Source organism: Heterodontus francisci, chromosome 11 (assembly GCF_036365525.1).
Source record: "Heterodontus francisci isolate sHetFra1 chromosome 11, sHetFra1.hap1, whole genome shotgun sequence".
Classification (NCBI taxonomy): domain Eukaryota; kingdom Metazoa; phylum Chordata; class Chondrichthyes; order Heterodontiformes; family Heterodontidae; genus Heterodontus; species Heterodontus francisci.
In genome coordinates this window covers 83,473,175-83,496,472 of record NC_090381.1, presented here as the reverse complement: position 1 = coordinate 83,496,472, position 23,298 = coordinate 83,473,175, and the positions used below count along the sequence as shown (strand labels likewise).

General features: G+C 42.7%; 1 protein-coding gene across 1 annotated transcript in view; it reads right to left on the bottom strand.

The window, feature by feature from the left end:
• The window catches only part of ccdc39 (coiled-coil domain 39 molecular ruler complex subunit), a 147,544-nt gene extending 131,793 nt beyond the window's left edge, over positions 1 to 15,751 (bottom strand). The window contains exons 1-6 of the mRNA XM_068041499.1: positions 15,577 to 15,751; positions 10,918 to 11,037; positions 6,494 to 6,640; positions 3,270 to 3,428; positions 353 to 445; positions 20 to 148 (exon numbers count right to left, since the gene is read on the bottom strand). Of these exons, the coding sequence (XP_067897600.1) occupies positions 20 to 148; positions 353 to 445; positions 3,270 to 3,428; positions 6,494 to 6,640; positions 10,918 to 11,037; positions 15,577 to 15,666 (738 nt within the window). The 5' untranslated portion in view covers positions 15,667 to 15,751. The remainder of the gene's footprint in view (positions 1 to 19; positions 149 to 352; positions 446 to 3,269; positions 3,429 to 6,493; positions 6,641 to 10,917; positions 11,038 to 15,576) is intronic.
• Positions 15,752 to 23,298: the final 7,547 nt, after the last annotated feature.

Sequence of the window (23,298 nt, the reverse complement as noted above, 5' to 3'; positions counted from 1 at the left end):
TGGAAGTTAAGCTCCTTACCAGTGCACACTTGTCCATCTCCTGATCTCTTTTCTGCATCTGTTCAATAGTGTCCTGCCATTGGCTGATTAGTTCTTGCCTCTCCCTGTGGGATCTGTGAAAGTCATGTGCTATTTTGTCCAACTCCATCTGATGATAGAAACAAGTTTCTAAATTTGCTTTCTATAAAAATCTACAATATTTACCTTGTTGCTATACATTTTTAACTTAAGATAAATTATATTTCAGTACTTTAAATATAATGCAAGATTGTATTTAGCATATTCATAACAAATACACTGTAGGTTGAATAAGGATAGAACTTGGAATACTGGTCTATGTAGTGTATCTAACCTGTGCTGCAATTGTTTCAGTCATTTCATTGTCAAGTAGTTTACGCTTTTTATTTGCTTCAATAGTCATCCTCTCCATTCGGACTGTAATATCCTGTAATAAACACAAACACTATCAAGTAAGTTTGTTCTACGTACAATATTTCTTTCCAAATTTTTTCCCCCATATCCTGAAGTCACTATGTCATAGTGAAGGACAGTTCAACAGCAGCAACAACAGCATTAGCAACAAAGAGAACAAGAACAACTTAATTAGCCCCTTTAATGTCCCAAGGTACTTCACAGGAACATAATCAGATGATGCTAATCCAATGAAGACAATGTCAGAAGGCAGTTGCCAAAAGATTGGGTAAAGAGGTGGATTTTAAGGAGTGTCCTAAAAGAGGAAAGGGAGTGGAGAAGCGAAGGAGTTTAGGGACAGAATTCCAGAACATAAGTTCTAGATGGCTGAAGTCACAGCTGCCATTAGTGGAGCAAAGGAGGGTACACAACAGGTACACTTGGAGGAATAGAGAGTTCTGGGGGGCGGGGGGGTCACTGTAAGACTGGAGGAGATTATAGAGATAAGGAAGGGGTGAGGCCATGAAGGAATTTAAACAGGAGAATGAGAATTTTACATTTGAGGTGTTGAACGACTGGGATCCAATGTAAGCCAGCAAGGACATGGATGAGACTTGGTGGGAAATAGGATACATGCAGCAGAGTTTTCGATAAGCCAAAGTTTATAGTATGTAGATGATGGAAGGCTGTCCAAGAGATGTTGATATTGTTGAGTAATGAGGTGACAAAGGAATGGATGAGGATTTTGGCTATGGGCTAAGGCAGGTGCGGAGGTGGGCGATGTTATGGAGATGGAAGGACGTGGTTTTGGTGATGGAGGAAATGTGGGATTGGAAGTTCAGATCAGGGTTGAATAGGGTTTCAAGGTAGCAAACAGTCTGGTTCAACCTGAGATAGTGGGCAAGGATGGAATCAGTTGAAAGGGTATGGAGTTTGTGGCAGAGATCAAAGACAATAGAAATATTTAACTGGAGGAAATTTCAGCTTACTGAAGACTGACATGCATAAGGCAGTGGAGGAGTTGAGTGCAATGGTGAAGAGGTGGAGCTCGTGTCAATAGCGTACAGGTCAAAGCTGACCCCATGTCTTCGGATGATGCTGCCAGGAGGCAGCATGTAGATAAGGAACAGCAGGCAGCTAAGGATAGATCTTTGAGGACGCCAGAGGTTATAAGAGAGAAACCAAATGGATCCCATTGAATTACATAACAGAACAGAGATGTTCAAGGTTGGCATGGCATTTTATTTCCTGGTTTGCTGTCTATGAGAATTCTTCAAAGTGATTGGCTGCTTAGCCTGATAGATGACATCACTGTTGCTAAACACCCAAGATCCCCTATAGTTATTATCAGAATCAAATTAATGTCAAAGGCTGCAGACAGATTGAGGAGGAGACTGATGGATAATGCACCATGGTCTCTGTCATAAAAGATATCATTTGTGACTTTGATTAATGCTGTGTTATGGCAGGGACAGAAACATGATTGGAGATATTCAAACAGGGAGTTGCAGGAAAGATGGGCACGTGCTAACATGTTCATGGACTTTGGAGAAAAGTGAGGTTGGAGATAGGATGGTACTCTGCAAGCACAGGGAAGTCAAGGGTGGAATTATTGAGAAGGGAGGTAATGATGGTGTTTTTGAAAAGAAGGGAAACAGTATCTGACGTGAGGAAACCATTTACAATGTCAGCTAGCATGGTGTCCAGGAACAGAAAGTGCCCCCAGGTACCGAGCTCAAATGATTTAGCAGATTATTCAACTCTATGAATGTTACAGCCCAATCCTATCCTCATCCAACATCTACAAAAATGTACTTTCCAGCAATGATCATTGGCCGAGATTATGTGGTTACCGGCACAGAAATGGTACTCGCTGCTGTCCACAAGATTAGCGATGTCTATGGCGTGGATTTCACCTTTCCTGACATTAATTTGATTCTGGCGCCAACTATAGGGGATCTTGGATGTCCAGCAACAGTGATGTCACACAGCAGGCTAAGCAGCCAATCACATTGAAGAATTCTCACAGACAGCAAAGAAGGAAATAAAATGCACCGATTATCCTTCACTTTTTAATCATTTTACAAAAAGAATGGGACATACATGTGGGATTAAGGTAGATGCTGAAATATCATAAACTTTTGAAAGATTATATGAAAAATCTGTAAATTTTTATCAAAATGGGCAAATTTCACATTCCACAAATATAAAATTAGTTTTTCAGGGCCAGACAAGTTGTTCAGCAGCAACAATGATAAGTACACTGTAAAAAAGCCAGTTACACCTCATTCAACAAGGTATAACTTTTTCAAGGGTTTTTGCAGTGAAATAAAAGCATAACAGTAGAAAGTCATGTTAATCCAAGTGATTTCTAAAGATTTCCATCTGTGGAGACTTTAACAATGTGCGCTGTGGAACAGCAGGGAATCATTGACAGCAACTTCTGGATTTCCGCGTTTAATTGTGCATGTGCAGACACCGGAAGTGACTGTTGGTTTCACAGTTGTAAGGACGGCAGATGCTGACAATTTCATCGTATTACAACCACAAAATGTGGGCCAATGTGTTGTAAGTGCAGCAGAAATTAGTTGATTTTTTCCCCTTTCCAGTCTTGGAACACATCAAGCTAGTTGTAATACTCTCACCCCCACTGTGGCAAAGACCAGCTAACTTAACACAGATATCTTGGATCAAACCTCAGATGTGTCACAGGAGAAAGTGCATTTACTGCTTTAACCATCAGAAGAGCACCCATGTGTTTGTTTTAGTTCACACTTGTGTTTTTTTCCTACGGTTTATGAAAATTGCTATGGGACACACTTTGCTGAGTAAACGAACAGTAACACAACAATACATACCCTGATTTTTCCTTCATCTTCTTGTGCATACTTCTGGATGGTAATTGCATCTTCATCTTTTTTGGTAGACTCTTCTAGCCAGGCCTCTAAAGCTTGCTTGTCCCAGTTTAACTGACATTTCAAATCCTCAATTTTCTGTGTATACCTATAGATATTATTCTAGAAAAAAATAATTGTTTATTTTCTCCAGTCTCTCTGTTTTACACTAACATTGCCTTTTTTTACTCACAGTAATAATTAATATTCAAATATGTAGTGATACTTAGTCCACTGAACATTAGAAATCTGTGGAGTGCAAATCTAATGCATTCTGTCTATTAATAATAATCATATATTTGACCTTTATAGCCACTCCAGGCGCTGCTTCACAAACCACTGACTACCTCCAGGCGCGTATCCATTGTCTCTTGAGATAAGGAGGCCCAAAAGAATTTGTGTCTATCTTTAAGAAAGAATGAGTCCACTTGCATTTGTATAGCATCTTTCATCAGGATTTCCCAGAGCACTTTACAACTAGTTAAATATATTTGAAGTGTAGGCACAGTTGTTTTATAGGCAAATATCCAAAAACATTTTGTGAGAAAGCCCAATAGACTGGGAATAATTATATTTTTATCATTTCAGCATAAAGCACGGAGATTTAAGTAAAATCACTAATCCAATATAACATGCAAGACGTAATAAACCAAATACATATAGGCAGTGAGAATAATCCAGTTTGCATGGCAGTCAAAGCTGAAATTTGAAGTTGGAACCCTGACATGGGCTGAATATTACTAGCTCTCCGGCGTCAGGGATCATGGCGGGGGGGGCCAGGAAAATTCTTCCGGGAGAGGCCCGCCACGACCCCACACGCCGAGAAGGCCCCACCGCATTTTACCACCGGCGGCAAGGCCTCGGTGCGTCCCCCTGGCCGCCTTCATTTTAATATGCAAATCGTATTACAATTGAAGAATAATTATCTATCTGATAGCGATGGCTGTCCCACGCCGATATTCCGGCCGCCAGCTGGTGGGGAGCGGGGAGGAGTGAAAATTTCAGGGCGGGGGGGAGCGGGAAAACCGCTCTGATTGGGTGTGGGAATTATGGGAAAGGGCTGAGGGTCAAAGGTGCTGAAGTTGGGGAATGAAAAAGTTTGTTATTTTAAAAATTGGTCTTCTGGGGATAAAGGTTATTTTAATTATGGATAACTCAGTGTGGGAGGGGTGGAAAGGAGATTGAAAGTATCACTGATATTTTATTTGTCATTTCAGGTTGGCGGCACCTTTAAAACATTGATTCTACCTGAAGGGCTTGAAGCCCTTTAAAAACGCGCCAGCACCTGTGCGGTGGCGCCGGATGCCGTTGCCGGGAACAGAGTGGCCTCCTCCTCTACATCATCGCAGACAGCTGCTCCGCCCCCTCCACTTAAATGACCACCGCACGAAATATCGTGTGGGCTCAGCAACGCCGAATCCGCACAAGCGGACCGCCGAGATCAGAGCACACCACCACAATTTGCGGCACGCTCATAAAATTCAGCCTATGGAAATCAAATGTTCTACTGCCGAAAATACCATGCTGCCACCCTATTGGTACTCCTTTTAACCTCTGAAAACTCCTTGATTAACCATATCACATCTCTACAATATTCAATGCTACCATGACTTTGTGTTAACAAGGAAATAAATTTAAATGTAAAATTGCTAATCAGACTGGTTATGTCAGATTTAAACTAATGGTTTAAATGTTTACCACCAACATTTCTTGTTGGATAATTCAAATCTAAAATATTAGACTCAAGGCAGGTGATACAATTTCTATTGTTTCTTACCCCAGTCAACATTTGCTTCAGCAACCACAGTGAAGCAAGTGTTGACTGTAGATGGAAACAAACAAAAACTGAGCTTCAATATTCAATGACAATAATGACTTGTTTCAAAATTTTGATTTTGCCTGAAGAACATAGCATCACCTGTTAGGCAATGTACAGGCAGTAGCTGAACCTTGGATAAGGTAACCATTTGCCCTGAAAGATAAACTTAAAAACAGAATTGAAGCTCAAGGAGACATTCAACATAAGCAATGCTGACACTATTGAGAACATCTGTGTGCTCAACCAATAAATTAATGGTATGATGATATATCTTAGGGGCACCAAATATTCCGACCCACCGGCCGTCCATGTCTCCGTTATAAAGACGTCTGCAAACGCGACATGAAATCGTGTGACATTGATCACAAGTCGTGGGAGTCAGTTGCCAGCATTCGCCAGAGCTGGCGGGCAGCCATAAAGACAGGGCTAAATTGTGGCGAGTCGAAGAGACTTAGTAGTTGGCAGGAAAAAAGACAGAGGCGCAAGGGGAGAGCCAACTGTGCAACAGCCCCAACAAACAAATTTCTCTGCAGCACCTGTGGAAGAGCCTGTCACTCCAGAATTGGCCTTTATAGCCACTCCAGGCGCTGCTTCACAAACCACTGACCACCTCCAGGCGCGTATCCATTGTCTCTCGAGATAAGGAGGCCCAAAAGAAAAAAAAGAAGAACCAAATATTCCAAATTGAACAAAGTAGTGATATTTTTTGAATGGCTGTGCTGAAAGTAGACAAGTGAGGACTTGTGTTATGAAAGTAGAGTTACTCCTTTGTAATAGCACACAAAGCAATTGGGCAGTTATGCATGTATCTTGACCTGCTCAACTTGAACAAGACTATCCAAAGAGAATCCTACAAATGATCTGCATAAGAAGAAATTATGTCAGTTGCAAAAGGTTTTTCCCAAATTAGATGCATCCAGTAGTTTTTAGTAACTGGTTTTGGTAATTTTTTTTTTAAATGGGAAATGATAATGGCAGGTATTTCAGAAGTTCAAGAGGACAGAACATTTACTTAGCTGTTTACATAGCTGGTGAAACTCATTAGGCAGATAATCATAAAAACAGGAAGACACTGAACATGGGGAGATATTTTTTCCCTCACCCACCAGGCAAGAAACTGGCATCATCAGATCAACCACCCAATTTATACCCCATTCCATTTTACTTTCCAGTGACTATTAGCACATACAGAACTAAATACACTGAGTGCCTTCTGGAGCTACAAACAGCCCTTTTGCCACTGATCTTGACACTAATGCAACTTAGTTGTGCACACAGATACCTAGAATTTCATCCAAAGTTCAAATAAGTCATAAAATGGCACTATCTGAATGAATATACAGTATTTCACAAACATATTGAGACTTACCTCCATAATATTTTTTCTCTCCCTCAATAAAGCCATGTCATTTTCAAGCCGCCGAATTTCTAGTTTAAGACGTTCCATCTCCCGCTCTGCAAGAACCTTGAACTGCTGTTCAGTTTCAAGTTCTTTTTCTCGTGCTTTTTGTAAAGACTAAATGAAAGAATGATCAGCAGCTTTGTATTGTTTCAAGACATTTATCCACTTCACAGTGAGAAAAACGAGATGAATTTGCTAAAGGAACAAGCTAATGTTAATAACACCATCAATGTTGGAAAGTTCAATTAATGCCACTAGTTCACACTTAGAACATAGAACATAGAACAGTACAGCACAGTACAGGCCCTTCGGCCCACGATGTTGTGCCGAACCTTTAACCTACTCTAAGATCAAACTAACTACTGACCCTTCATTCTACTATCATCCATGTACCTATCCAAGAGTCGCTTAAATGCCCCTAACGTATCTGCTTCTACTACCACCGCTGGCAGCGCATTCCACGCACCCACCACTCTCTGCGTAAAGAACCGACCTCTGACATCTCCCCGAAACCTTCCTCCAATCACCTTAAAATTATGCCCCCTGGTGATAGCCCTTTCCATCCTGGGAAAAAGTCTCTGGCTATCCACTCTATCTATGCCTCTCATCATCTTGTACCCCTCTATCAAGTCACCTCTCATTCTTCTTCGCTCCAATGAGAAAAGCCCCAGCTCCCTCAATCTTTCTTCGTAGGACATGCCCTCCAGTCCAGGCAGCATCCTGGTAAATCTCCTCTGCACCCTCTCTAAAGCTTCCACATCCTTCCTATAATGAGGCGACCAGAACTGAACACAATATTCCAAGTGTGGTCGAACCAGGGCCTTATAGAGCTGCAGCATAACCTCGCGGCTCTTAAACTCAATCCCCCTGTTAATGAAAGCCAACACACCATACGCCTTCTGAACAATCCTATCAACTTGGGTGGCAACTTTGAGCGATCTATGGACATGGACTCCAAGATCCCTCTGTTCCTCCACACTACCAAGAATCCTGTCTTTAAGCCTGTATTCCGCATTCAAATTCGACCTTCCAAAATGAATCACTTCACACTTTTCCAGGTTGAACTCCATCTGCCACTTCTCAGCCCAGCTCTGCATCCTGTCAATGTCCCGTTGCAACCTACAACAGCCTTCCACACTATCCGCAACTCCAGCAACCTTCGTGTCATCGGCAAACTTGCTAACCCAGCCTTCCACTTCCTCATCCAAGTCATTTATAAAAATCACAAAGAGCAGAGGTCCCAGAACAGATCCTTGTGGAACACCACTGGTCACCGAGCTCCATGCTGAATACTTTCCATCTACTACCACCCTCTGACTTCTATGGGCCAGCCAATTTTGTATCCAGACAGCCAACTTTCCCTGAATCCCATGCCTCCTTACTTTCTGAATGAGCCTACCATGGGGAACCTTATCAAACGCCTTGCTAAAATCCATATACACTACATCCAAAGCTCTTCCTTCATCAATGTGTTTTGTCACATCTTCAAAGAATTCAATAAGGCTTGTGAGGCATGACCTGCCCCTCACAAAGCCATGCTGACTGTCTCTAATCAAACCATGCTTTTCCAAATAATCATAAATCCTGTCTCTCAGAATCCTCTCCAATAATTTGCCCACTACCGACGTAAGACTGACTGGTCTATAATTCCCAGGGTTATCCCTATTCCCTTTCTTGAACAAGGGACCAACATTTGCCACCCTCCAATCATCCGGTACCACTCCAGTGGACAGTGAAGACGCAAAGATCATCGCCAAAGGCGCAGCAATCTCTTCCCCCGCTTCCCGTAATATCCTTGGGTATATCCCGTCTGGCCCCGGGGACATATCTGTCCTCATATCATTCAAAATTTCCAGCACATCCTCCCTCTTAACCTCAACCTGTTCGAGCATATCAGCCTGTTCCACGCTGTCCTCACAAACGACCAGGTCCCTGAATACTGAAGCAAAGTATTCATTTAGGACCTCCCCTATCTCCTCCGACTCCAGGCACAAGTTCCCTCCACAATCCCTGATTGGCCCTACCCTCACTCTGGCCATCCTCTTGTTCCTCACATAAGTGTAGAACGCCTTGTGATTTTCCTTAATCCTACCCGCCAAGACTTTTTCATGTCCCCTTCTAGCTCTCCTAAGTCCATTCTTCAGTTCCTTCCTGGCTACCTTGTAACCCTCTAGAGCCCTGTCTGATCCTTGCTTCCTCAACCTTAAGTAAGCTTCCTTCTTCCTCTTGACTAGCTGTTCCACATCTCTTGTCATCCAAGGTTCCTTCACCCTAAACATCCCTTCCCTGCCTCATCGGGACAAACCTATCCAGCAGTCGCAGCAAGTGCTCCCTAAACAACCTCCGCATTTCTGTCGTGCATTTCCCTGAGAACATCTGCTCCCAATTTATGTTCCCCAGTTCCTGCCTAATAGCATTGTAATTCCCCCTCCCCCAATTAAATATTTTCCCATCCCGTCTGCTCCTGTCCCTCTCCATGACTGTAGTAAAGGTCAGGGAGTTGTGATCACTGTCACCGAAATGCTCTCCCACCGAGAGATCTGCCAGCTGGCCTGGTTCGTTGCCAAGCACCAAGTCCAACATAGTCTCCCCTCTTGTCGGCCTATCTACATATTGAGTCAGGAAACCTTCCTGGACACACCTGACAAAAACCTGACACACCTGATTTAAACAGATCCTGGGAACCATCTCACATACTTATATAAAAATAGAAAATGTTGGAAATACTCAGCAGGTTGAGCAGCTTCTGTGGAGACAGAAACAAAGTTCATGGCCTGAATTTTATCGATAGGGTGGATAATCAGACGTCAGGGGATATTCAGGTCGGCGGCACGCCCAGGCAGGCAGCAGGACTTCCTCAGCGATTTTACAAGGAAGAGCCGATTAAGGGATGGCAGGCGAGGGAGCCAGCAATTAAAGGTGGCAAACAGGTCATAGTGGCGGCAGCTCCATGTGAGGTGCCATTTTTAAAGTCACATGAGCACCATTCAGGCAGGTTGCAGACACAAGCTACAACGGAGGGGGTCATAGCAATGGAGGCAGTGGAGGAATGGCTTCAGCACAAGGAAGGGTCACTGCACAATTCAGCGACACTTCCCTGAAGGTGCTCCTGCAGACAGTAAGACAAAGGAAGGTTGTCCCATTTCCAGCAGACGGGAAGGGGAGCCCAGCAAGCCTAACGAAGAAGGCATGGCTGGAGGTAGCAGGCATAGTGAGCAGCCAAGGGATCATTCCAACAACCTGGATCCAGTGCAGGAAGAGATTTAATGACCTGGTGCAGTCTGGGAAGGTGAGTGGCATTTTGAGTTGCAAACTGGAAGCCCAGCACGAATTAAAAGGCACCCATGAAATGTGAGACCAGGTGGTAGACCCACGCATGGGAAACACCAAGCACCAACATCCATATTGAGGCACCCACTTCATGCACACCCAAACTCCATGGGTCAGTGATGGGTAAACAGCTGTGTCACCATGCCATCTCAGCGGCGTGGTGCTGAATATTTACAATGCCTCAGTGACTGGCACAGATGGACTATGAGATAGAAATGACACTGCGTAGGTCTGTGCTTGCAGGAGACGTGCACTCAGAATGCCAGAGAGCGTCAATGCACAGGAGGTGGAGTGCCTTTCATTGCAGTGGTGACACTGATGGAGAAGGCGGCCATGGAGTTCGGTTGGATCATGGCAGGGGAGCCTGTCGCTGAGGATGAGGCAGGTGTGGAAGCAATGGAGAGTGAATAAAGCGATGGTTGTGTCCATCATTTCCTAGGCCATGTGTGGGCTGTGGCACTTGTGTGGGCCTTTAAGCTGTTTCACTTAAATCATCTCTCTCCAGCAAGTACAGTAGCAGATGAGAAAGAGTTGAAATAAAAACAGAAAATGCTGGAAATGCTCAGCGGGTCTGGCAGCATCTGTGGTGAGAGAAGCAGAGCTAATGTTTCAGATCTGTGACCTTTCATCAGAACTGACCTGAAACGTTAACTCTGCTTCTCTTTCCACAGATACTGCCAGACCTGTTGAGTATTTCCAGCATTTTCTGTTTTTATTCCAGATTTTCAGCATCCACAGTATTTTGCTTTTATTTGAGAAAGAAATAAGGGTGGTTGCTTCTGCCCTATTTTTCTTTTGAAGAAAGTGAGATCTGTATCGCTATAGTTCTAAATAAGGATGATTTTTATAGGGTTTGCCATACAAACTTTTGAACCTACACAACAAATCTTTGTTTGGCAGCAGCTGTAATTAAAATCTGAGACCTTTATAATCTCATGGAAGTCTATCTAAAAGGAAGCTTGTAAACCAGCACAATGACACCATGCATTAAGCCATTTCAGTCAACATGAAACACTGCTGGAATGGTCAGAATAAGCTTATCCTTTGCCACTAATATATACCTGTGTATTAGTTAACTCCTGATGAACATTCTGCAGATGCATTGTCATTGCATGGATGCGGTCCTCAACATTAGTCAGCTGGCTTTCGAAGTTATCTTTTTCCTTCTGCTTCTTTTGTACCTATGGTAATAAGTATTTGACTGGTTATGTGAGTATTCTCAGCTTGTTTGACAGGCACTACTGTATGACTATCTGCTATAAAGCAGCATCTGAACCAGTTCAGCAGATTCAAAGCATGTTTAATGTTGCTGGCAATCCCATTGAATTTAAAAAATGTTTAACTTTAGCATTAAACTAAAACTATACATTTACATTACTGCCTGTAATTTTCTGAGCTACCATCAGCCTACAAAATATTTATATATCATTAATGGAAGATTACCCCAATTTCAATAACGCATTTGCAGTTTTAAAGTAGGCTGTAACTGAGAACATCAGTTTGACTGGAAGATTTGACCTATTCATTCAATCTGCAGCCTTTGACACAGTTGACCACACAATCCTCCTCCAACGTCTCTCCACTATCATCCAGCTGGGTAGGATGGCACTCAGTTGATTTCATTCTTATCTATCTAATTGTAGCCAGAGAATCACCTGCAGTGGCTTCTCTTCCTGCTTCCAAGTGGTTACCTTCGCCCCCTCCTATTTCTCATCTCCATGCTGCCCCTCAGCAACATCATCCCAAAACACAGGTTTTCACATGTACTCTAGCGACACCTAACTCTACCTCAACACCACCTCTCTTGACTCCTCCACCATCACTAAATTATCAGCTTGATTGTCTGACATCCAGTACTGGATAAGCAGAAATTTCCTCCAATTAATTAATGCGAAGATGGGAACCATTGTCTTATGCCCCCGCTACAAACTCCATTCCCTAGCTATCGACTCCATCGCTTTCCCTGGCAACTCTGAGGCTGAACCAGACTGTTCACAATCTCAGTGTCATATTTAACTCCGAAATCTGTTTCCAATCATATATCCTTGCCATCGCTAAGACTGCCTATTTCCACCTCCGTAATATCACCAAACTCCACCCTTGCCTTAGATCGTCTGCTGCTGAAATCCTCATCCAAGCCTTTGTTACCTCGAGACTTGACTATTCCAATGCATTTCTGGTCGGCCTCCCATATTCTACCCTCTGCAAACTTGACGTCATCCAAAACTTTGCTGTCCCTGTCCTTACTTGCACCAAGTCCCCTTTACCGATCACCCCTATGCTCACTGACCCACATGGGCTACCAGTCAAGCAACTCCTCAATTATAAAATTCCCATCCTTGTTTCCAGATTCCTCCTTGGCCTCACCCCTCCCCATCTCAGTAATCTCCTCTAGGCCCACAACCCTCTGAGATATCTGCGCTCATTTAATTCTGACCTCTTGAGCATCCCCGATTTTAGTTACTCCATTACTGGTGGTCATGCCTTCAGCTGCCTAGGTCCTAAGCTCTGGAATTCCCTCTCTAAACCGCTCTGGCTCTTTACCTCTCTTTCTTCCTTTAAGATGCTACTTAAAACCAACCTCTTTTACCAAGCTTTTAGCCATCTGCCCTGATATCACCTTATCTGCCTCGGTGTCAAATCTTGCTTTATGATGCTCCTGTGAAATGCCTTGGAATGCTTTATTACATTAAAGAGGCTATATAACTACAAGCTGTTATTGTTGTTTAGGTATACTACACATCCCCAATTACAACCCATTGCACTACTGCATTTATTTTATTGCTTATTAGTTATTATACTTAACTGCTTATTTATTCCTTGAAAATATCTGTACAAAAATGCAGTACATAACCATTCCAACAGTTTCCAAAATATAATACTTAGTAGCCTAATTCATTTTCAATGTTATAGTCATAATAGTACAGAAGGAGGCCATTCAGCTATTAAGGTCCATGCTGGTTCTCTGTAGAGCAATCCAATCAGTCCCACTCCCCCGCACTATCCCGTAGCCCTGCAAGTTTATTTCCCTCAAGTACCCATCCAACTTCCTTCTTAAATCATCATGACAACAAATTTAACAAGATTTACCTCATAATTTTTGTAAATAATTTGCATTGAATAGAACAAGAGATTGCAATAGGATATGTGGTTCTTTTATCTTTATAATGTCAGCCAATGGTCTTTAAAGTAAGGCTGTGTTTGCTGACAATGCTACCACTAGGTGGCACTGCAGTGGCACAGGTGCAAATGCAGCCTGTGCCTCTAAAACATCAAAGTCTGCGCCTTCAGCAGCTGCCAGGACTAAAGATGGCGCTGCTCAAATAATCACACAAAGGCAACCTAAACATATGGCGGCACACAATGGCAGGAGGGATGGAGCGAGTAAGCGAATGGGCCGGGGGGTTGCGGGGGAGCGAGCAAGTGGACGGGCGGGCCGGGGGGTGAGCAAGCGGGTGGGCCTGGGGGGCTGGAGGAGGAGAGCGCACCCGCCGCCACCACTAAGGTCTTCGGCTGCGCTCTCGCCGCTTACCCCACCCCAGCTCTCTGCACGCATTACTCGATGATATATTCTGCGCATGCGCCAACCAGTCTTGGCATGCGGAACGCAGCACATGCGCAGAGAGTAGGAGTCAATCTGCACAGATCACTGATTATTAGACAAGGTGAGTTCCGATGAAGGGTCACTGACCCGAAAGTTAACTCTGCTTCTCTTTCCACAGATGCTGCCAGACCTGCTGAGTGATTCCAGCATTTCTTGTTTTTATTTTATATTAGACAAGGTGCCTTTGCAGAGCAATGGAATTTGCCATAGTTTCATTTGGACTTGCTAATTGAGAACCATCATTCACTTAATAAATTGATTCCAAATGAGTTTTGCTGTGTTTTCAAATGGTACTAAGGACTGAATTTTATCAGCGCACCGCGCTCTGACACGGAAGTGCCGCCACACAGCCTCCGCAATATTATGCACGGGGGTTGATTTAAATAGAGGGGTGCAGCGTCCGCCCCGATGATGTAGAGGGGACGCCTGCCGTGTCCCCAGTAACGGCGTCCGGCGTCATCGCGCAGGCGCAGCGCCATTTTTAAAGGACTACAAAATTTAAATTTTTAAAGGCTCCAGTCTCCAGGAAATGAAAATAAAATTTTAATACAACTTTAAATCTGTCTCCCACCTAGCAATGGGTAATCTATATATAAATATCCCTCTCCTCCCAGAAAAACCTTTTATTTATATCCCGAACTTTCCCCCCCGAAATTTATTCCCTTTGATCTTAAACTACTTCCCACCATTCCTGCAACCAGTAAGGATAGTGTTCCCTGCTTCCCCCGCACTGATCACTTTATTTCCCCCTCCCCTCCAGTGTCTCGCCGGAGTTTCGAAGGCGTGCGAGTGGAGGCCAGTTCGCCATAAAATTCAGTGTGGGACAGCTAACAGCGTCAGGTAAGTTCATTAGCATGTTAATGTGGTTAGTTTTAATATTTTAATGAAGGTCCCATCGAGGCCTCGCCGCCAGCAGAAAAATGTGGCGAGGCCTTCTCAATGTCGGGGGTCACGTTTTAGGCTCCCCCTCCCCCACGACCCCCGAAGTCAAGGGACTGGTAAAATTCAGCCCTAGCTTAAACTGAATCACAGCACCTAACTGACTGGATAGAAATCAAATTCACAATGAAAGAAACAAGTATTAGAAAATATTAGCACATAGAATAAACTTTTATTTGACTGATTTATTATTCCAAATAATATAGATCTGTGCTTTCATGGGAATAATTTCACTATAAATGATATCTTTTCTTCTTTTGGGCCTCTCTCGAGAGACAATGGATACGCGCCTGGAGGTGGTCAGTGGTTTGTGAAGCAGCGCCTGGAGTGGCTATAAAGGCCAATTCTAGAGTGACAGGCTGTTGCTGCAGAGAAATTTGTTGGTCGGGGCTGTTGCACAGTTGGCTCTCCCCTTGCGCCTCTGTCTTTTTTCCTGCCAACTACTAAGTCTCTTCGACTCATTTTAGCCCTGTCTTTATGGCTGATATAGTATGGAATATTCTCACATTATAGTACACTCCTATTTCAGACACATTACTTAATTGTTAAAATTAATTGGATGGACACATAGTTACAAATTAATTTCATTAAGTTTTATTCAAACCCATATAATATGTATGCGTTGCCAAGTTGATAAACCCAGTTCTTAGATATTCCTTTAGGAATACCAATTATGCCAAAAGCGGTGCTATGCTTGACAGTGCCTATATTACTTTAAATAATAGTGGTTGACAACAACATGAGAATGGGGCTCCTATAAAAGATTCAGTGGGTATACAGATTGTCTAATGTACCAACATGAAGCTCCCAGGTTCCCTTCTTTGCTGAGTTAGCAGGTGATAGCGCATTGACGTTGTTCGCAAAAGCTCTGACCTCGTAAGTGAGGTTTGAAAAGATCAGTTAGGGGTCCCTCTTCTGTCTCATCGTTCGAGGGAGTCAGACCCCTGTTGGAAAGTGCATGTTTGTGGACATAGGCCGAGTGCAGGATTCAACTGAACTGCGATGGCTATTCCACAGCATAAGAAAGCACAACTGAATCACAAAGCCAAGATCGAGTTACCAGTGTCAGGTAGAATTTTACTTGTATGCCATTCCGGGAAAGGAGGAAAACAACTGTTTGCAATTATGCTATATTTTAACCGACGCACTGAGAGACGCCTTAGTCCCCGCCACTTACTTCATCTTCCAAAGACTTGTTTTCTGTGTTTGCCACAGGTATAGCGAAGCCATCGTCCCAATTTATTTCGCACAGAACATTATTCGTCATTTTTTGCGCTTTATATAAATGAAAATCAAAGTTTTTGCTGATCGGAAGGAGCAGACTCCCTTGGTTACCGTCGGCGCCCTTAGCAACGGCGAGTTTCCGGTTGTAAACAGACGCACTTCCGGGAGGGACAGGCCTGGGCGGAGAAAGCGCTGGAGGGCGCTCCGAGTCCGTGTGGAGCTGCCGAAAGGGCACGTTGTTGCGTTTCTGATTCTATTTGCTGTGTCTAAATATCAATTCCATCACTCACAATAAAAGAGCTAGTAGTTACTATTCAGACGACCTCATGAGCTATGTTTCCAGTTTTTTTGCCCCAAATACTCCTTTATCCCTGCGGAAATACGTGAGGCAGCTTTCCAAAAGGAACATTAAAGCCTTGGCATGGTAATCTTCGGAAAAATAATCGATTTCCAATAGAGAAAAACAGAGCAGTCAACGTCCGGGAATTGAGTAAAAGTGACAAAAATAGATACATTTAAAGTCATTTGTAATACTGATATAATCGGGTTGTAAATAGGGGAGACTGTTGCTTAGTGGTAGGTATTGTAATTGGACTAGTTAAACCAGAGACCTGGGTTTTCCTCTGGAGTTATGGGTTCGAATCCCATTGGGTAATGGAATTCAATTAATAAATCTGGAATTAAAAACTAGTCTGATGATGGCCTTAAAACCATTGTCGTTGGTGTGACTCAGTTGTATCTAAGAAGGAATGAAACTGGATGGACCACCTGGCATTGACCATGGTTGACCCTTCAAAGTCCTAACTAAAATCTGGGGCTTGTGCCAAAGTTGAGAGAGCTGTCCCACAGACGAGTCAAGCAACAGCCTGAATCAGACCTTACAAACTATCCTAGACACCATCACCATCCCTTGGTATATCCTGTCCCACCAGCAGGACAGACACAGCAGAAATGGCGGCACAGTGGTATACAGTTGGGAGGGAGTTGCCCTCAATATCGACTCCAGACCCCAGGAAGTCTCATAGCATCAGGTCAAACATGGGCAAGGAACCTCCTGCTATTACCACCTGCCACCCCTGATCAGCTGATGATTCAGTACTCCTCCATGTTGAACACCGCTTGGAGAAAGCACTGTGGCAAGGGCGCAGAATGTACTTTGGCTGGGTGATTTCAATGTCCATTACCAAGACTGGCTTAACTACTGGGCGGCGCAGTGGTTAGCACCGCAGCCTCACAGCTCCAGCGACCCGGGTTCAATTCTGGGTACTGCCTGTGTGGAGTTTGCAAGTTCTCCCTGTGTCTGCGTGGGTTTCCTCCGGGTGCTCCGGTTTCCTCCCACATGCCAAAGACTTGCAGGTTGATAGGTAAATTGGCCATTATAAATTGCCCCTAATATAGGTAGGTGGTAGGGAAATATAGGGACAGGTGGGGATGTGGTAGGAATATGGGATTAGTGTAGGATTAGTATAAATGAGTTGTTGATGGTCGGCACAGACTCGGTGGGCCGAAGGGCCTATTTCAGTGCTGTATCTCTAAACTAAACTAAAAAAACTAGACTGGGTCTGCGGCAGGTGGTGAGGGAAAAATATACTTGTCCTCACCAATCTGCCTGCTGCAAATGCATCTATCCATGACAGTATTGGTGGGAGTGACCACCGCACAGTCCTTGTGGAGACAAAGTCCCGTCTTCACATTGAAGATAACCTCCTGTGGCGAGTAACTCACCTCCTGGCTCCCCAAAGCCTGTCCACCATTTACAAGGCAGAAGTCCGGAGTGTGATGGAATGCTCTCCACTTGCCCGGATGGGTGCAACTCCAACAACACTCAAGAAGCTCGACACCATCCAGGACAAAGCAAACCGCTTGATTGGTACCCCATCCACAAACAGTCACTCCCTCCACCACCGACGCACAGTGGCAGCAGTGTGTACCATCTACAAGATGCACTGCAGCAACGTACCAAGGCTCCTTAGCACCTTCCAAACCCATGACCTGTACCACCTAGAAGGACAAGGGCAGCAAATGCATGGGAACATCACCACCTCCAAGTTCCCCTCCAAGTCACACCATGCTGACTTGGAACTATATCGCCTTCCTTCACTGTCGCTGGGTCAAAATCCTGGAACTCCCTTCCTAACAGCACTGTGGGTATACCTACCCCACATGGGCTGCAGCGGTTTAAGAAGGCAACTCACCACCACCTTCGCTAGGGCAACTAGGGATGGGCAATAAATGCTGGCCTAGCCAATGATGCCCACATCCCATGAATGAATTAAATGAAAATGATTGAGACTTGGCAAGCCTGGGAATAATGCATCAAGAATAAATTTGTGCCTTTATGTGTCAGATGTAGGGAAATACTAAATGATTTGATTTGATTTTTAAAAAGGGTTTGCAATTCCACTGTATCTTTATAAAAGGGTTGTCTTCTGAGGAAAGGTTGAACTAGTTGGGCCTATACTCATTGGAGTACAGAAGAATAAGAGGTGCTCTTGTTGAAACATGTAAGATTCTGAGGGGGCTTGACAGGGTAGATGCTGAGAAGATGTTTCCCCTCATTTGGGAATCTACAACTAGGGGGCACAGTTTCAAAATAAGGGGACCTCCTATTTAAGACGGTGATGAGGAGGAATTTCTTCTCTCAGGGAGTCATTAGTGTTTGGAATTCTGTACCCCAGAGAGCAGTGGAGGCTAGGTCATTGCATATATTCAAGACTGAGCAAAACCGAGTTTTGATCCACAACTGAGTCAAGGGTTATGGGGGGCAGGCAGGAAAGTGGAATTGAGGCCACAATCAGATTAGCCATGATCTTATTGAATGGCTTGTTCCTGCTCCTACTAATGTTTTTATGTAAAAGAAATCATCCATTATTGCTGAACACATTGAGTGCATGCTCTTATTTTAAAGTGGTTTTGTACCATTTAGAAATATGATGACCCATGCTTCTGTTAAGAACTTGGTTGTTAAGACTATTTTTGGTTGTGTATAGAACTATACATTTTAAGAGGTGAACCATAAATACAATACTTGCAATGCTGATTCTTCATGTAATAACGTAATAGAGAGAACATGAAAATGCCATCAAAAATTGTTGTTATTTCAAGTGGATTTTTAAAAAATCTTTCTAGTACTTTAAGCAATGGGATTTGTGCATTTCAAATGCAGGACTTTAATAGTTTTCTCAATGAAGTTAAACTATTTGTATCCTACTATGTTTAACACTGTTCTATTTTCTGAGCATATTTTACAACAGTCATGGAATCATAGAATGATTACAGGACAGAATGAGGCCATTCGGCCCATCAGGACTGTGTTGGCTCTCTGCAAGAGCAATTTACCGACTTCTATTCCCAGCCCTTTCTCCCGAGCCCTGTAATTTTTTTCTCTTCAGGTGCTTATCCAATTCTCTTTTGAAAGCCACGATTGAATCTACCTCCACCACCCTCTCAGGCAGTGCATTCCAGATCCTGACCACTCGCTGCATTAAAAAAGATTTTCCTCATGTCGTCTTTGGTTCTTTTGTCAATCACCTTAAATCTGTGACCCTTCAGCCAATGGGAATAATTTCTCCCATCTACTCTCTCTAGACACCTCATGATTTTTAACATCTCTATCAAATCACCTCTCAACCTTCTCTAAGGAGGTGTCTGGGGTGTTTTGAACCTTGCCAGTGTAAAGGAAGCAGATCCCAGTTGACAACAGGTGCGATAGCACATTTTAGCTAATCTGCCATCCTTTCCTGCATTCTGCAAGTGACAGACTGCCTTGTTTCAGAAGGCAAGCTCAAGCATTTCTTCCTCCATTGACAGCAGAAGCCAACATGAGTGGATTGTTGACTTCTTGGTGATCACTAGCTTCTCCCAAGTGGAAGAGGTAATAGATTGCATATATGTGTCATGAGGACGCCTCCCCATGAGCTGGCTGCATTCCTTAACTGCAATTCCTTGATGGACATCCAGCTTGTCAGCAACTGTAACATGAGGATTATGGAGGTCTGTACATGTTTCCTGGCGAGGTGTACGATGCTGCCATATTGCAGGAATCAAATGTCTCAACAATTACCCAGCAGCAGTAACTCATGCATGTATGCCTACTGGCAGATGAAGGCTATCTTTTGAACATCTGGCTGTTAACCCTGGCACATTACTCTCACACTCAGGAAGGACAGTGCTGCAACCAGAGCCACAGCAGTATCCATGCTGTGATAGAGCAGGTGATTGGCAACCTGAAAGAATGCTTTTGATGGCTGAATCTTTTGGGAGAGCCCTGCAATTCAGGTCAAACCGATTTTCCAGCAAGCTGCTAGCACGCTGGGTGCTGCTTAATATTGCCATTCAATGTGACTACAGTATGGACTTTGAATATCAGGAAGCCAGCCATGATTCTGAGGAAGATGATGCTGATGAGGAAGGGGACAACTTTCAGCCACAACAGCTGGCAGTTGGTTCACCCGGATACAACTACATTCAGCAGCAGTTTGCATGAAGTTCAGTCTCCTCCCGCACCAGCCCCCCATCCCTGCCAACAATCCCAATCCAATCCTGCAACATCAGTCCTCTGCAACATTCTTCTCTCTCCTTCTACCCTCCTCAAAAGAAATGAATAATGTCCATCAGTCACACACATGCTGCCTGAAAACTAAGGCTCTGATTATGTGGAACTTCTATGAACATACAAAGGTTTCAATTCATTACAGTCTTGAACAATTGCCACCAAACAATAGGTAGATGTAAAAGATCCCAAGGCATTATTTGAAAAAAAAAACCTTCTCTTAGTGTCCTGGCCAACATTTATGTCGTAACCAACATCACCAAAAAAATAAATTGGTTGTTTATGTCATTGCTGTTTTAGGAGTTGGTGTGTTTGCCTACTGAACTGAACTTCAGGTAATACATTGGCTGTAAAGTGCATTGTGGCATCCTGTGGATGTGAAAGATGGCATGGAGTACAAATCTTTTTCTATCCCTTAATTGTGACACAGTATATTACTGCCACAGTTAGTGTACTCGTCAATAGGGCATTTTTTTGTGATGCAGTCACTCAGCTAATCTACACTGCATATATATTTTTAAATTCTGCACATTTTTTTCTTTTCATGTGCATCCTGCGTACAAATGATAAGTTATTGGTTAGTTTTCAGAGTTACTAAAAAACTAAAAATTCTAAATTAACTCTTCCTGTTAGTGGGTGACCTGATGGTAAACCAAAGCTATTTATTAAACTTGGGATCATCTAAAACACTGCTACCCGCATCTTAATTTACATCAAGTTCTGTTTATCCATCACCCCTATGCTTGGTGACCTACATTGGCTTCCAGTCTGGCAACACCTCAGTTTTAAAATTCCCATCCTTGTCCTCAAATCCCTCCATGGCCTCACCTCTCCCTATCTCTGTAAACTTCTCCAGCCCTACAACCCTCCAAGACCTCTGTGCTCCTCTAATTCTGGTGTCTTGCACATCTCCGATTTTAATTGCTCCACCATTGGTGGCAGTGCTTTCAGCAGCCTTGGCCTTGAGCTCTGGCATTTCCTTCCTAAACCTCTCATCTCTCCTCTCGCTCATCCTTTAAGATGCTTATTAAAACCTACCTCTCTGACCACATTTTTGATCATCTGTTTTGATATCTCCTTTTGTGCCTCGGTCAAATTTTGATTGTGCCTTAAGATGCTTTGTGCTATGTTGAAGGCACTAAGTAATTGGTGCCGTAAGGGCCATCAGGCCTTCTCTTCCATTAGCTGCAACGGAGTCAATAATGGTCAAGATAGAATCCACATTCTAAGAACTAGAAATGATACAGAATGTCAGCTGTCACTGGCCATGGTATTTTGGCTGAGGAACATTAGATTATCATTCGGTTTCATGCTCTGAGCAGAAATTAGTGGAAGAATAGCTCAGTTTCTGCATTGACATCTGAATGATTCTGGTTAAATCTGTGTCATATTCCTTTCAATCTCTTAAGATTGTTCTCAGAAATTTTGAAGGGCAATGTGCAAATTGATTCCCCCACCTTACAGCCCTGCATGATTCAATTACATCCATAATTGCCCCAATAATCTTATCCGGTAGAGTCATAGCCTTTTATTTTTCCTTTTCTGTTTTTACATGGAATCTAATTATGCTATATCCACCTTTTCCCAAATGTTCTGTAATCTTAGGTCACCTAGTTGCTCCAATTCATTATTGTGTCTTTCTCACCACAAATATTTTCCATATCCTGGTGCTTCCTTTCCTGTTGGAGCAGCAACATATTAACTGAGAAAACACATTGTAAAAATACTTCTCCTTTCTTTCCACAAATATTTTCCCTGTCCCAAACTGTTTTTGAATAATTAAAAATTAGTAGAATTATGAATACCATTAATACTTTCTTATCTAATGTGTCCATAAATTTAATCTTCAATTTATTTTCATTGTCTGCAATATACTGCCAATAGTGTGATTCATCCCTTGTTATTCTTCAGGTCTATCCAAAGGGATTATGTCTGGACTACTCTATTTAAGTCTTCATCCTCCAATGCTCAAGTTTGTACCACCACTCTGCTCCCTTTTCTCTCCTCCAATGCTCCTGAAAGTTTTACAACCAGAATATTTGATTGCCACTCTTGATTCAACTGCAGCTTCTTTTTAGTTATTGCTATAAAACTCATGATTTTCTATTTTAATCTATTTCTGTTCTAATTTTCTAATTTTATTTTTATACTCCATGGATGCAGTTTAGTCTAAAAAAAATTAGTTGGTGCTCATTTAATGAGTTCATCTTCCCAGTGGTTTCAGTGGACCGACATATTATTGTACATATTGCAACACCTGATGGTGGTGCAGGGCCTTGTGGACAACAGTTTTGGGTTAGGAAATCAGGCATGTCTCCATGCGTTTTAAAATGATTTAAGTGGGCATAGCTAACCTCTCTGAGCCCTTTTCCTCAACCTTTGCCCCATTATACAAGTGAAGGAATGAGCACCAGTTTTTTACCTTCAGTTTCTAACTCAATGCTACTTATTAGTCTTTTACTTACATCATCACCCATGTCTGTAAGACTTATTGCATAATAAAAATGTTATGAAAAATTATTTTAAATTATAGACAAATTATAAGTAATAGCTGTGTACAGGACTTTAAAGCACTAATTGAATCTTGATGTTTTGCTGATAATCATTACTCTTTTATGCTTCACTCTTGCAGTTTATTTTGTCATCATAACTAGTCAGTTGAATACTGTCTTATAACTCACTGGCACCCATCTGTCTTCTAATGCATAAAATACTTGTGATGTGTTCATGCTTATGTTCAATATAAAATCTTAAAGTTTGAAACTTAAAATAGGAATTAGGAAATTTAAACTATTTTCTTTTTTAAGAACATACCCTTTCAATTGATCGTGTGAGGATAATGTTTTTTCTAAAGCTTAATGCTATATAGTTTTTTTGTCAAACTTTGGATTACAAAATGTCTGATTGGGAGTGTCTTCAATCATTTGGCCACATATCTTTTTATATTAAGCACAGGGGGTTAGTTTATTTAATCAGAAACCCAGGCAATTCATTGAAAACGTTGATTCATTTTTCTAAGCCTTAACTATCTTCAGAAGGAAGTCTCCAGAGCACACTAAGGTAATGTACTAAACCTTGAGAATTTAAATTAATACCACCCACCTAAAAAATGATAAAAATTTT